The sequence below is a fragment of the Tyto alba genome, unplaced genomic scaffold, assembly GCF_018691265.1.
Source record: "Tyto alba isolate M040663 unplaced genomic scaffold, T.alba_DEE_v4.0 Super-Scaffold_30, whole genome shotgun sequence".
Taxonomy (NCBI): Eukaryota; Metazoa; Chordata; class Aves; order Strigiformes; family Tytonidae; genus Tyto; species Tyto alba.
The window spans coordinates 1,977,595-1,992,995 of record NW_024881305.1 but is presented as its reverse complement, the minus strand read 5'-3'; the positions used below and the strand labels follow the sequence as shown (position 1 = coordinate 1,992,995).

Sequence of the window (15,401 nt, the reverse complement as noted above, 5' to 3'; positions counted from 1 at the left end):
GACATCCATATTGGACCTGCTCGGTAAACAGCTTTTAATCTGCACCCTTTGTTCCCTGCTATCTTGCAGCTTCATTTACCGTGATACATGTTGTTTACACTTACAGTGTGGCTCAAGCCTTCAGTTAAGTACCTTCAGTAGGGGAAAAAAAAGAGTAGGAATTCAAATGCTACTGAAACACTGCTCCATCCTGCAGAAAACCGATTCTTTGCATTAGAAATTAAGATGATGAGTGCAAACGGATAGAGTTACACTGAAATTCTTACAGACTCTGCAGGTAAAGCACCCAGCCTCTGGGCTCACAGGCAGGGACCAGACAGAGTTAAAAAATCACCAAATATGACACTGTGTCTTACTGAGTTCAAAAAATATGAAAGTCAGAGCGTTACTGGGACGTTTCTCACTGTAAAAGGAAAAGCAAACCTTTCCTTTTCGCTCCAATTAGCACAGCTACGCAGGGATCACATTTCGTCACAAGAAACCAAGGCTGACCTAAGTGGGGATGTCGTAAACCCATGGAAAAATTGTTTCAGAAGTCTTAACTTCTCTTTTCCCAAATTAGCAGCACGGAAGCTGTTTATCCCACAGCTCTGCTTGCACCCCCTAGACACGAAGAGCAGCTAATCTGTCGCAAAGTACTTGCTGCTTTTTGTGGTTTGTCCCACCTGATCGATACACGCTCTGCAAGAATTTCATGAAGTCCTTGCTCTCCAACACAACCTTCAGCTAGCAACCCTTCCCTTCAGAAACCAGCCTGAGCCCAGAGGCACCGCAGCTCCCACGAACCCCCAGATCATCCAAAAAACACCCCAAGCACTTAGGGGAGAGCTTGGCACCATCAGACAGCGCTCGACTCCTTTCTGCTCAAAGATGGCAAAGCCCTGTATGAAGTCCCACAGCCAGATCCCTCTTCCCTCAGGAGGGGGAAGGAACCTGAGCAGCTTTCAAGCCATGTTAGTACTGGCCCTGGGAGAGTGATGCATACAAAGGGGGGAAATTATCACCCAAGCACTTCCCCTAAGGAAGCCAGAGGCTTTCCTGCAGCAGGAGATGGAAAGCCAAGCGACTTGGCATGTCCACACGCTGGAGATTACAGGGAAACGAGCAACAAGCAAGCTACCAAAACACAGTTTAGACTGAGAATTACAGGTCTATGTAACTACACTGGATAAAATGTTTGCTTTTAAACCAATTACTTCTGAATTCACCCTGCTTGGGAAACAAGGAAGGTAGGTCAAAAGACTACCTTTGTCTTTGAGACACAAGCAACAGTTGACTGCTTCAGAAGGTACTAACAATCTAAAGTGCACTTTTTTCTAATGCTGTATCAAAACTGCATCAAACTGTACTTCAGGTGAGGAATTTCCCACTCCCTATTAAGGGGAAAAGCCCTGCAGCATCTGAAAGTTTCTGAAAAGAAACCAGGTCACTGCTGAAAAATTTCTTACTAGAGACACAGAAGAGATGCACCTGGAATACCCATTAAAGTGCAAGCAAGGAAGACAAAAATTAGCAGACTGACATGTTTCTGATTTCTAGCCTCTAGAGGAGAGCATGCAGAGCTTGTAACTACAGCAACAGCCCCTATCGGCTTTAAAATCTCAGCAGGGGTTTGGGAGAAACTTTGCCAGACCATTGCTGAGGCAGGATGATGCTGCAACTCTTGCAGAACTCTGAAATCCACGGGAATTTCTCAGTGTTTCCAATATCCCCTCTTAAACAGCTGAGGAGTAACCCCATTTCACTTGAAGAGCTTGAAAGTTCAGGGCTGAGTTACAGACCTGGGAAAACAACACGACCCTTTCGTGCTAAGGTGCAGCTACGAAGCAACGCCAAACTGCCTGGCTGTGGCTACCGACCACCTGCAAAACACAAAACCGAACAACCTCCCCTCTGACAGACTAAAAAGGGGCCACAGCAACAGCACAACAAAGCTGTCAGCAGTCCAGCCCCTAAAATACCAAGGGAGCCATTGCAGGCATGGAGCAGGAGCTATTCAAATCATCATAAACACCATTGGATATCTCCCTGATAAAACAGATGTTTCCTTTTGTCAACATTTATCCAACATCCCACCCTAGCAAGTGAACATGAATATTTCCCCTTATACACAAACACACTCCTAAGGTAGTTTTCCACAACACTGCCCTCCTTGTTTGTATTTCACCTGGAAAGGCTCTTGGGCCACCCCACACACCCTCCTGTAGCCCTTGTACCTGTGCAGTGGCATTTCTGGAAAGCTGAACTATCATATCTTCTCCCCTCCTGGTTTCCAACTTTGTCAAGCTGGATTCAAGTCTTGACATCCCCACTTTCTTGTACATGTATTTCTAAGCAAGGGTGAGCTGCTATCCCTGCTAACATTTGCTCCATCTTCCCTTGTCAGGAATTTTTTATTTCAATGCACCCCTGGAAAGCTCTTGGCTATCACAAGGCCAAGAGGTGTTCAACAAACTACAGAATCAAATGCAGAGCATGCTGCTCTGGGAATCAGGAAAAGGGGAAAAATAGAGAAAGGAGTGGTGTAATACGACTGGGCCTCAAAAATACAGCTATTGTTAGAAAAGTCAACAGGAACCGGAACAGCTTAGGTTGACACTTACACTTTTACAATAATAATACACATTGGAAAAAACAATATATACAAATCAAATAGAGCGTATGGGCTGACTAAAGCTTAACGTCGGAGGTAAGAGAAGCCAATGTAGCAGGACAAACCACTTGAAGTTGTCACTGCCTCTGGATGAAAGAAAACCGGAGGGTTGTTTAAGGAATGCCATTTTGAAAACACAAGTAACACGAGCCCTAGGATCCCTTCAACAGGCTTTTAAACAAAACGCAGTGTACTGCTTTGCCTGCTGGCTTACCTGGGCTGCAGCTGATACAGCTTTTCTGCCCCAGGAGGCACCTGGACAATGCCCAGGAACAGCAGCAGCCCCGGAGGAGGATTTCCCAACATGGAGCCGAACAATACGAGCTGTGTTCGGGTGGCTCTGGCCAGCCCAGCCCGTGAACCACCCTGCAGTACACACCGAGGAGCTGCACGTTGCCATTTCACTTCCACATGCTCACAACAGATCGCAGGCGCTTCATGCAATTGCATTTATTTTCCACATGAATCTAATAACATCCTTGTACAAAAGAATCAGGGAAACAATTAGTCTTACATATATCATTCAGCCTTAAAATATTATTTGCATAAGCCAGAAAAATTAAAACTTGAAACCATAAAACTGTAAATGCCTCAGTGATGAACATTAACCCCTGAGCACCCAAGGATTATGTTTTATAGCCTTTTCCTTTTCGCTTTGAAACTGTCAGGGCATTAGCCTTGTATTACTTAAAGGCTTTGAACACCTAACGATTGTCTTAAAGCTTCTGCAGAGATTTTTAACGGGTGCCTTACAGGAGCAGGCCTTGGAGCGCTTGGCATGGCGACTGCCTCCATGCAGGGCTGTGCCGAGGCCAAAGCGCATCGATCAAACCACGAGAGCATGCCAAGGAGCCTGTGCCAGAAGAGGATAGCAGCAACCCATTTAATTTGCAGCATTTAAAGCAGATATCGTACCACATCACAGCCTAACAGCAGCCAGGGACTGGGAAATACTGAGTTCAAAGCTCCACTTCACACCGGAGTGTGGTTAAAAACATCCCGTGACCATTCAGAAGACTGAAATAACCCCAGGAATTCTGCACCAGTCCTGCTGACCACCGGGAAACCCTGGGCTGGCAGAGCTAGCTGCCCGCTAAAGCATCGTCACCCATACTCCCATCTGAGTGACCATCAACATCACCCAGAAATTGCTTAAGGAGTTGCAAAAATAGGCACAAAATCACGCAATTACAAAGTTAAAGAGGCTAAGAAAGGTTCTTTTTTTGATAAAATTAAGGATAAAAGCTAGAAAAAGAAAAAAAGGCTAGCCTTGGAAGGCAGGCAGACCGGGGTTTTTTTCCTCCCTCCTTGCATGGCTGCTGCACTAGATCTTAATGAGCGTGTAAACTTGCAGAGGAACAACTAAGTAAGAGGGCAACTGGTTTACAACCACTTGTAGCTGCTGACAGATAGCAACTGTTGATGTTCCTCCACTGTCATCCCTGAAACACTATAAATGTCAAAGAAGCAACTCCATAAGCAAGTCTTTTGGTGATTACAGCATACCAGTCTTACAGGAGATGGTCTCCTGCACTCAAAAAACTGCAAGGCTAATGTGCAAGAGTATCTGGGTGACAGCATGAACATCCTGAACTTGGGCAACGTCCCTTTTTACCTTTGATACAAAATAATTTCCTCTACAAAAAAAACCTATTTTCACCCACAGCCAGAATCAAATCAAAGTTCACATCCAATTTAGGAGAGGGACACTAACAACCACATTACCTAATCTTGACTCTGCAGCACAGCCACCACCAGCCCTGGGGAGGAAGGGCTGTCACAGCCAAAACTGCCGATAGCCACAAACCCAAATGCATGAGAAAACATTTCCCTGGTGGAAACGAAGCCTTGCATTCCCCCCATGAAGTGGCCAACTGGCCCAAGGGTGAGAACTATAAATACCAGCTGTGCCCTTCTCCTTCGTGAAGCCAGCACCAGCTATGCTCATGGCAGGATGCCATAACAACCTGCACCGTCGTCAGCAACCTGTATCCTAAATGCTCACTCAAGGGAGCCCCCCAAACTGCCTCCACTCCAACCAAAGTGTTCAAATCCTTTCCAAAATCAGCTGCAAACACCTACTCTTCAGGAAAAGGCCCCTCCGCTGCATTTTAAGCCAGGCAGCAAAGAGCCAGCCCAGGACTCCTGGTTTGTCGTTGTTTTTGCAGCTCTTTGAACAACACTCCTGGGAGTGTTTTAAACTAATTGCTCCTGCTGTTGAGCAGCGTGGACTCAAGATACCCACTGATACGCAACATGCTGCTGCGATGTGTCTTTTGGCTGAAGATCAAATGAACATCTCTCCTGGCTGGGCCTCCCGGGCTCCCCTTTCTCACCGACAGCTCCTTATGTTCAGACCTATGTTTTTTTATGTTCAGACCCAAGTTTAAGCACGAGGAGCAGCTTCCAGTGAAGTGCTGCAGCATGTCACAAATGCAGCAACCATCCTCCCTAACCTGTCATGAGAGTCATCCCAACAACGCACTCCACGGCAGGTTTTTCATCCTCCAAATGCCATGGAATAATGCAGTAATACCAATCCTTCTCAGGCAGGATTCACACAAGTGGATGCTCTGAGAGATACAGGATAAAAAAGGCACCGCCTGGTCTGCTTGGATGCCAGTATGGGTGGAAGACAACAGAGAAACAGCCAAGTAAGGTCTATAAAATGGGAGCTGTATCAGAAAACAACAGATGACTTAGAAGGGGAGGGAACAGTGGGAAGAGCGGGGTTTGGAAAAGACTTTCATTAGCCTGGTCTCCCATGTATCAAGTTTCTTCTGGTGATGTGCCTGTTTTTAAAAAGTCAAACATCCACTGAATTTGATGCAGGGACAACAGTCCCGAGTTGTTCAAAACACTTATCAAAATAAGCAGCCGGGTAGGGAACAGACTGTTAGCTCCCCTGATGAGGGAAAAGCTCATTCCTCAAGCACGAGGGAGTTCGTGGTGGATGGAGACCCCAAAACACAAAACTACAGGAGGCTGATCTCCATCGGCGCCTCCGCTCGCCCCAGAATTCAGATCCTGCTCATTGTTTGTTTTTAAAGAAAACCCAGCCAGTGCCACTCTGGTAACTAGAGAAGGTTAAACAAGGCAGAGAAGTTACCAAACACCAACTGAGAAAACATGAAATAAGAGACAGGCATCGGATCGCCGCCATCGCTGGTATCCACGGGGGAACAAAAGGTGATGGCACAGAGGCAGGGTATCGCCTGAGTCTCGCCACCCAGTTTATGAAAAATAATCAGCATCTGTCAGTCATTTCAGATGCAAATCCTGTTTAAGTCATTAAAAGACACTGTTCGATCCTGCTTGCATGAGGAGCAAGTGCCTTATGTATCTGAAGTGGGGAGCATCATGCCTTTACAGCAATAGTTGCCTAAAACTTAAAAAAGACACGTTCTAATTAAAAAAATTCTTCACAGCACGCTCTCCTCTTCCAAGAAAAGTTATTTCAATGCTGTGCCTCAGAATTTAATGAAACTTGAACCATGTCCAGAGGGCTCTTGGAGGATAGGATGAAATCCCAATTCCCCAGTCACTCCATCTGTAGCTGAGCTATGTGTTATAAATTGTCTGTTCTCAGCTCCCAGGGCTGGGCCCAAACACACTTGTCTGTCTGTCTCTGCACAAGCACATGATGTACACGCAACCAAGGCAGCAACAGCCAGACAGAAGAAGTCCCATCCCACAGCTGGCTAATGGCATCGGACCCGACATCGTGCAGAAAGCAGAAGTTTGCACCTACACAGCAGCAGCCAGCATGGCAAGATGGTCTCATCTCTGAGCTGCAGTTGCCCTGATTAAATCACGGCTGACTCCTCAAAAAACTAGTGAGGTTAAGTCACTCTAAGGAATGACTCTTTTGTAGATAAGAAGCATTTTGCCTGCTCCGCATCTGTTTGTGGTGGGCAAAGGGCAGAACTGAAGACCAGGCAGAAGGTACAGAGAGATCTTGTGCTTGATCCTCACCCAGGCAGGTGGGAAAACATGGCTGTAAGCTGTAGCTCTGACATCTGAAGACACAGAAATACCAGCACCAAGACAGATACCACCTCTGTCTCGGTAGAGGACAAGTGCATGGGGTCCTCCAAGAAGCTCAAAGCACAGATGAGCAGCGCTGCGTCTTCAGAGAGATCTGACCCATTATCAAACTGCTTCAAGAATTCTCCGCTGCAAAGAGGTCACCAGATGGCTGGGACACTTCTGCACAAAGATTGGGACGCCTCCAACATCAAGAGCACCTTTCACAACTCGAGCCGGGAGCCAGTCACTGAAGTAATCCCATCACAACTCCCATCGGTTGCCTCTTCAAGGTAATTGGATTGAGGTATTTAATTTTCATCTTATGAAAATGCAACTCAGGGCTGAGCCCAAGTGCTGCATGTGTGAGAAAAATCCTCCCATGGCCATGAGTCACAAGATACACACAGTGTACTTCAGAGAGCTCGCAAGAGAAAAGCTCCAGATAGCTCAAAGATCTGGGAGGACAACAGCTCCTCACAGGTCCCCACATCAGCTCCAGCAGCCCCAGCTGGGGAGGATGCTCAGAGCAGCAGCCACGAGGCCAGGACAACCAAGCTGGAGATCTGTGCCCAACCTCAGAGCTTTGTGTCACCCTTCAAAGGGCATTAAGCAGCTCCAGAGACAAGGAACGGCCGGGTCTGACACCCTGATGGTCCCTCTGCAACAGGGACCCACAACAAAGCTGCTGTGCTTCTAGAAAAGCTACTTCTAGTCAACGATATTCAAACAGCAGCAACAGCTTTGCCCCGGTTTGCATCCCTAGAAGGTACTTTTCTACTTTTTACTGAAACATAACCGAATCGTGTTAAGCACCAGTGCTAAGGAAGCTTTGGTGAATTTGGGGGAAAAAAGGTTGGAAAAAAAAATTAGTCTCAGAGAAAAAGCTGAGGCCTCCTGGAGCAGCAGAGCTTGCAGTTTGCTTGGTTAGTTATGCAGATGAAGGCTATTTTAGAACAAACTTATGCTTTTAATTATTTTTGCATGAATTAGCAGGGCTGCTTCAAGGTAATTACACAGAGTACCTAAACCCAGTAAAATTGTGACAGGCTGAATAACGGGGTGTTTTAGGCACAAACAGTTCCACGCTGGCTGCGCTTGCACAGCCAGAGCCACAGAAATGTCATTTGCTCTGACCAGTCCCAGCAGAGAAGCAAAACTGGCTGGATTTGGCAACGGGACAACTTTGTGCATCCAGCAAGGAGCTTTGTCACTCAATGTCACACAGACACCCCCCACCCCGAGACAGAGCCCGGCACAACCTGACAGACCTTCCGAAAGGTGCTGAAGCACGGAGCTAAGGATACAGGCTAGCACCTAAACTAACCAGGAAGAGTTCCTGTGCCCTCCTCCATTTGGGCTGCTCATCCCAACTGGAAAAATCCCACAGGTTTCTACATCAGCAAAATCACATGTCTGCGCTTGCAGAGTAGCATTTTCCTGGAGGCAAATTAAGAGCAAAGAGGCCGAGTTCAGCACGGGGATTTGAGTGAGGACTCCCAGGCTGTTCCCAGCCTCCCAGGAGTGCTGGCTTTTGCTGCAGAAAGCATTTACCTGCCGCTGCAAACCAGTGTGTGCAGTCACTCAAACCATAGCCAGCGCCAGTTCAAGAGGAGCCGCCGATCGCATTCACACACAAAACAACCACAACATCACACAGGCAGGGGTTGGCATGACCTTGGGCCAATCACTATTCAATGCTCAGGTTTACTTTTGTTTTATATATATTAAAAAAAAAAAAAAAAAGAAACAAAAGCACAGGAGTTGCTCAACATGCAGAGCTGTTGTGAAAGGGAAACATCATGAAGTGACTTGAAATCCCTGCGCAGAAGCTGCTGCTCAAAGAGCTCCAGGATTACACTTACGCCAACAACCCCACAGTTATCCCACCTCCACCAGCATCCAAACCACTGTCTGGATGGAAGGTGCTGTAATAACCAAACCGAAGAAGCTCCTGGAAGAAGGGAGTACACAGCTGAATCCCCCTCTCCCTCCTCCTCTGCCCAAGAAATGATGATGCTTATGGAAGAGGGAAGGAAGTCGAACACACCAAAAACCTCCTGGTTTCGGGTCTGTCACTAATTCAAGCTCTCCTAACACCCAGGCTCGGTTAAGAGGAAAGCTGGGAAAGAACAACCACCCTTTGTACAAGCAGGTGCCTTTTTTTAACCTACATAACTCTGCAAAGCCCAAACTAGGGCAGTTATTTTAACGGAGCTGGGGATGAACGTATGGACTCCAAACTTAATAGATAAAGAAATACATTTCTTCAAAACTTCACTGCATCAGCAGTACTGCAAGTGGCTCGCTCCAGTTACATAAACCACCGCATGATCTCTTACAACCAGTTAATGATACGAGACACTATGTATCTTAGACATTTTAATACTATGTTATAAAAAAAAAAAGCTTGCTCAAACAATGGAAAAAACCTCATGAACTTTTCCATCAGCTTCTTGATGCCTTACTGAAAGGACATTTGTTCCCACTGTAGATATTTTTCTTATGGCAGTTAACTGTTCTGCTTTACCCGCACATTAATAGGGCTGCGTGTGGGGAGAGCACATTTCAGCACTTCCTTTGATTGCCAGGAATCGTTACACTAATTTTTAAAACTAGAAACCCATGACATTTGAGAGAGATTGCAGGTTGTAGCCAGGTGTAAACCTGATCTGAGATAGGTATTTTTTTTAAATGAGGGTAGATACAGATCACTACTCCAGTGTCACGCCATGTGCAAGTCCAATTATTCCAGGAGAGATTCTCCAGAGTGAGGACGTGCACAAGCCCTTACCTGAAGACACGCTCAGAAGCACAGCAATCGGGTATTTTGCTGCCATCCAAAGTCAACAGCAGTCCAAAAGGCAGCTGCTGCTTGTACTTTTAAAAGCCTCACCTAGTCTCTACTGCTTTGAAACCGATTATTGTACAACCTTTTGGATACTCCCTCCACTCTGTCATTCGCTGACGAGTTCAGACAGTCTTGGCCCCAAAGCCCTTGGTGCCTTTTCAGTATCGCTACAAAGAATGCAATACAGCAAAGCAAGAACCTGACACACAAAAAGATGAAGGAAGAATTATTCCATCCAGAAAATTTGTGAGTGTGGCTTACTAACACCAAAACGAACACCTGGAGAATTAAGGATTATCTTGACACACAGCCAGGAAGTTTTCTAGATACAGACAAGATCACAAACCTCAGAGCACCTTTTGCAAGGGTACAAGTGAAAACAGGCTCAGTGGAAAAAAAGATATTCTTAGGACAAGGATCACTTGAGAAGCAGAATTGTTCGTTAACACATCCCGTTCTAGCAGGAGACACTCAACACCGTTGTTCTGGTCCTCACAAACTCCATCTGTCTCCCCGAGATGGAAACCGTCAGTGTAAAAAAAAAAAAAAAATATCCTACCCTAGATGTTAGAAGAGGAAGACCTACATGACCAGATGGTCCCCCTACCACCCCACACTGCGCTGCCTGGTCCTGAGCTCACACGAAGCTGCAGAGAAATGGCACAGGAGTTCGCCCTGTCTCCAGCAGACTTCAGAGACAGGCAGCTTTTGCCTCCTCTGCACTCCAGTTATCACCCACAAGAACCTCTAAACATGGCTACCAAAATGTGGAAACAAATACAGCGAAAGTTCTCTGCTGAGGACAACCTGCAGTTCTTCGAAAGAGAACTATTCGATTCAGCTCTTTTCAAAACTCATGAACACATTTTAGCTGAAAAAAGTAAAAACACAGAGAAGTGACACTTCCTTTCTCAGCTGCCTGTACGGAGACTGCAGCGATGCAGCGACAACGATGAAGGTTTTTGCACTCCTGCAAGCTCTGCAGAACCAGCTCAGCTACGGCAAAGTACGCCGAACTGAAATCATCTTCCACGCAGTCAGATCCTATCAGGGATCTGTGGCAGCGCGAGGCACAGAGCGCCCAGCGTGATTACCATACCCCTGCCAAGGCAGCTCACATGCCAATGTGGGCACTTCCAGTCCGAGAAACACTGGTTCCCAGGGGCCATTTTCACCTGACTACCTGATAAAAGGATTTAATTCCACTACCCCATAATAAGCAAAAAGCTTAACAGCCAAGCCTCAACGCTCTAATCTCTGTATCCAACCAAGAGCACAAGTGCTCCCTTCCTTCCCATGAACCTGGAGATGCAAGGACGCCTACGCCAGCCCAGCGAGCACCTTCTGCTCTCAGAGCCCCAGCCCAAACCACCAGGGAGGGACCATCCCCCAGGAGCAGCCAAGAGGGAGCACAGGGAATATCTAGGCTAGAAACAGAAGAGTTACTTCATCGGGCAGCAGCTGGCTCAGAAAAAGCCCCATCCCAGGACAGCAGCACCCACCTCTCACCCCCCAGGAGGGCAGGACGGGCTAGCTCCTCCTCCCCCACCCCAGGGAGGGGATCAGGGACCCAAGGTGGGGTGAGGGGACAGGACCATACCTGGCACTGGGGACCCCGGGGAGAGCCGAGCCCTGCCCAGCAACACAAAGGCAGAGCAGCCACTCTAAGGGGTCTTGTCCCAGACCCACCCTGGACCCCCCAGCACCTCCCCACAGCTCCCCCAGATCTCTATCAGGATCCTGGCCCAGCCCTTCATCTTCCTCACACCTCCCCACCCCTGCTAGGAATCCCTCAGGATCCTCCCTGGCCCCCCCTCACTATTCCTCCCCTCACCACGCACCCTCTAAAGATCCTTTAACTTCGCGGATCCCCTCCTCTCCTTGAAGACCCCCTCAGACCACCCTAACGCCCTCTGGAGCCCCGGAAAACCCCAAGCCCCCTTCCCGGGGGCTCCTTCACCCTCTTCGAGCCCCAGAGCCCTCACAAAACCCCTCAGCATCCCGCGGCGGGCCGTGGGGCCGCCCCAGCCCCTCTCCCTGAGCCCGGGAGACCAACAAACCCGTTCCCTAAAACTCCCTGTGGCCCCTCCCCCCCCGGTACTACAGACCCCAACCTCTGCCGTCCTCACGCCCCCCGCCCCCCCCCCCCCGCGACCCCACAGCCCTCTCACACTCTAACACCCCCCTCCCCGCGGGCACTTCACCCCCCCGGCCCCTCCTCACCGAGCAGCAGCAGCTTCACCTCCTTGGCCGCCTTCTCGCCGTCCTCCCGCAGGTTGCGGTCGATCATCTTACTCCGCTCCACTGCCGCCTTGTCCTCGGCGCTCAGCGTACAACCCATGGCGGCGGCGGGGAAGGCCGGCGGGCGGCCCAGCCGCCGGGAACGGGATAGAAACGGGATGGGAACGGGACGGGATCGGGGCCGGTGCGGGGCTGCGCCTCTCGCCTCCCTCGGCCCGGGCGGCTCCCTGAGGCGGCGCCGGATATCCGGTGGCTCCGCCGCGGGGCACGACGGGAAGTGCAGTCCTCACGCCGCATGCTGGGAAAGCTAGAGGCGGGGCTTCCGCCTCGGTAGAGCGGGGCATGACGGGAGTGAGGGGATTGGCGGGGGGGGGGGAGTGGGTGGGGGGGGAATCGCCCCGCTTCCGCCTCGGTGGAGCGGGGCGTGATGGGAGGCGGGAGGAGCGCCTTACTTCCGCCTCGGTGGAGCGGGGTGTGATGGGATCTGTAGTTCCAGTGGGGGTGGCACACAGCAGCCCCCCCTCCCTCCCCCCCCCCCCGAGGGGGCCCAAAGCCCCACGGACCCCCCCCAAAGGGACGAACCTCGGCCCCATGGCTGTGGGGTGGGCAGCGGGGCCCGGGTGGGGGTCTGTGTTCCCCCCCCCGCCATCTGGACCCAAGCCGTTCAGGGGTGAAGGGGACCCCCCTCCTGCGTCACCCCAAAACCTGAGCCCCCCCCCCCCCCCCAGCTCCCACGCTCAGCCCTGGCATGAGACAACTGGCGCCCCCCAACCTGCCTCTCCCCTCCTTAAAACCCGGTGGCCCTTCCCAGCAAACGTCGTGGGACCCCCCCCCCGATACCCGGCAGCGGCGAGGACCCCCCCCCCACGCCCCCAGCGAGGCACTCAGACCAGCTCTGCCCTTGCAGCCATGTTTGCCCCCCAAACCATCGTGTCTGTGTGTGTGTGTGTGTGTGTGTGTGTGTGTGTGCGCCCCCCCGCCCCCGCCAACGCTACAGCTCCGGTTTGGGAGAGACGACCACCGGCACGTAGACCCCATCCCCACCGTGCCGCTCCGACCCCTCGACCGTGTCCTCATCGATCTGCCCCGGGATGCGAAAATCGACGGGGGGCTGGTCCCGCTTGGGGCTGGGGGTGCGGGGCCGGGGCTCGGTGGGACAACCAGTGCCCTGGAGGAACTGGAGAAAGTTCTCCTCGATGGAGCCCTCCCGGCTGGGCAGCCGCAGGTCCTCCTCGGGCGGCTGCTTGAAGAAACAAGTGAGGAGCCGTCCCAGTTCGCCCCGGATCTGCCGGTTAAGGCACCCGTAGAAGAAAGGGTTGGAGGTAAAGCAGAAGTAACCGAGCCAAGTGACCACGGTCTCGGCCGCCGGCCCCACCAAGGGCTGGGCGCTCAGGGCGGTGTAGAGGTGGAAGGAGAAGTAGGGCAACCAGCAGAAGAGGAACTGGCCCCCCACGGCCAGCAGGATGGCGGCCGCCTTGCCCCCCCCGAACGTCCTCTGCGGGGTGGTGCGAGGGGCTCCCGAGGTGGTGACCATGGTGGAGCGGCTGCTGAGCGACTCGGAGCGGTGTCGCGGCGTCTCCATCCAGGTGGGGAGGGGCCCGTGGTGCATGGCGGCCACCCGCGCCACCTTGAACATGCTGCAGTAGACCACCACGATGATGAGGAGGGGCAGGAGGAAGTAGAAGGCGGCAAAGAAGACCACAAAGAACTTGCAGTAGGGACCGCGGCTCCACTGCAAGGAGCAGCCGCGGCCGGCGGGCACCGGAGGACGGTCGGGGGACAACCAGCCCAGCACAGGGACGAGGGAGGTGGCCACGGCTTTGAGCCAGACGCCGACCAGGACACAAGCCACCAGCCCCACCGTCATCCTCACCTCGTAGCGCATGGGGTGCACCACGTAGTAGTAACGCTCGACGTTGATGGTGGAGATGGAGAGGATGCACATGCTGATGAAGCAGACGCTGAGGAACAGGTAAACGCGGCACATGGCCTCGCCGAAAACCGGGCTGTCGAAGACGGCCGAGCCGGAGAGCATCTCCAACGGCATCAGGGTGAGGGCGGCCAAGAAGTCCACCAGGCAGAGGTGGAAGACGAAGACGAATTTGCGCAACGCCGGCGTCTTCACGATGACGGTCATGACGGCGGCGTTGCCCACGATGGCCGTCAGGTCGATGAGCAGCATGAAGAAGAGCCCCACCGATTTAGAGGCCACGTCTTTCGGTTTGCCGTCGGTGGTGCCGTTGGGGGGCATGGGCCCCGGGGAGGGCTGGAGCCCCCGCGCCACCCTAGAGCCGTTCCAGGACCACGGGGCGGGCAGGGAGGGTTCCATCCTGTGCCGCCGCGCCGGCGCTCACCGGCCCATCGCCCATCCTCGGGGCGGGCAGCGCGGGGTGGCCGGGCATCGCCGGGGGGGGCTCACATCCTCGCCCGCCCTACGCCTGCCTGCCGGCCACGGGTCCGTGGTCCGGGGACGGGTGCTGCGGCGGCGGTGGCACTCAGAGCACCCAAGGGTGCCCCCAGGCCCCGCTCATCTCCCCATTTCTCGTCGCTGGGCAGCGCCGGGGACCTGCAGGGAAGGTTGAGCCGTCAGAAGGGCGGGGGGCACGACCGTGGGGGGACACAGGAGAGCCCTGGGTGGGTCTCAGCCCAGCTGTGACCCCCAGCCACAGCCCCCGTCACCTCCGGGGTACCCCCTACAACACCCTCCCACTACCAAACCACTTTCCTAACCGAAAGCCTTGTTTCCTCTGAAAATGAGCAATTCAGCAGCTGAAGCCCCCAAACTCCAACATTTCAACCCCAAACACCCCAGTAAGATCCTTCGCCCAGAGCCTGGGGACCACGAGGGGGGGTTGCGGGGATAGATGGGGGGTCACCGGCACCCCAAACACCTGGGCTCACCCATTGTGTTTCAAGGGCCATGCATGACCCCCCACACACACCCTGAGCCCATCCCTGGGATGGGTGCTGCCCCCCCACCCCAATGGGTGCCACCAGCTGCAAGGCAGAGCCCCAGCATGTGGGAGGGGGGGGAAGGGGGGGCTGGGGGGTCACCCCGGAGCCCCCCACCCATAGGTGCTTCCCCAGCGGGGAGGGGGTCCCCATCCCCTGCACCCTGGGGAGCCTCCGCTCTGCTGATGGAAAGGGGGGGTGCAGGCAACGGGTGCCCCCTCCCCACCTCCCACCATCCCCGCTGCCCCGGGGCGGTGCCCCCACCTGGGGTCCCCCCTCCCAATCCCCCAGTTCTTCCCCCCCCCCCCCCCCCCAAGCCGCATCCCTCATCCCCCCACACACTCCCTCTCAGGGCATCGCCCCGGCGGGGAGGCTCGGCCGCGGCACTTACCCTGGGGGCTGCATGGGGCCGGGAGGGGGTCGGGGGTGTCCCTGGCTGAACGGGGGTTCGGGGGCCCCCCCGGGCCGGGCGGGGATGCTCGGGGCCGGGCCGGGGCCGGAGCCGCTGCGGCGAGGGATGCTCCGCACCCGCCCGGCTGCTGGGTCCTAAGCGCCTCCCGCCAGCGCGGCGGTACCCCGGGCACGGCCCCCCCCGCGCCCCCCCCCCGGCCCCGCTGGAGCTGCGGAACCCCACGGATAGCGGGGTGGCAGCCGGCTGGAGCTGGGGTTTGCACACAC

The 15,401-nt window shown here is 53.2% G+C and overlaps 2 protein-coding genes across 2 annotated transcripts in view; both read right to left on the bottom strand.

Moving 5' to 3' along the window:
* GNAI3 (G protein subunit alpha i3) overlaps positions 1-12,038 on the bottom strand; it is a 32,089-nt gene extending 20,051 nt beyond the window's left edge. Inside the window, exon 1 of the mRNA XM_042800215.1 lies at positions 11,754-12,038. Coding sequence (XP_042656149.1) covers positions 11,754-11,871 — 118 coding nt within the window. The 5' untranslated portion in view covers positions 11,872-12,038. The remainder of the gene's footprint in view (positions 1-11,753) is intronic.
* Positions 12,039-12,665: 627 nt separating this feature from the next.
* On the bottom strand, positions 12,666-15,401 carry GPR61 (G protein-coupled receptor 61). Its single transcript, XM_042800214.1, has 2 exons — positions 15,115-15,401; positions 12,666-14,337 (listed from the first exon to the last, which is right to left on the bottom strand). Exon 2 carries the CDS (start codon positions 14,098-14,100, stop codon positions 12,763-12,765), a length of 1,338 nt encoding a protein of 445 aa, XP_042656148.1. The 5' UTR covers positions 14,101-14,337; positions 15,115-15,401; the 3' UTR covers positions 12,666-12,762.

Excerpts from the sequence above, each read along its gene's own strand:
- GPR61 (XM_042800214.1), bottom strand. The coding sequence starts at position 14,100 with ATGGAACCCTCCCTGCCCGCCCCGTGGTCCTGGAACGGCTCTAGGGTG.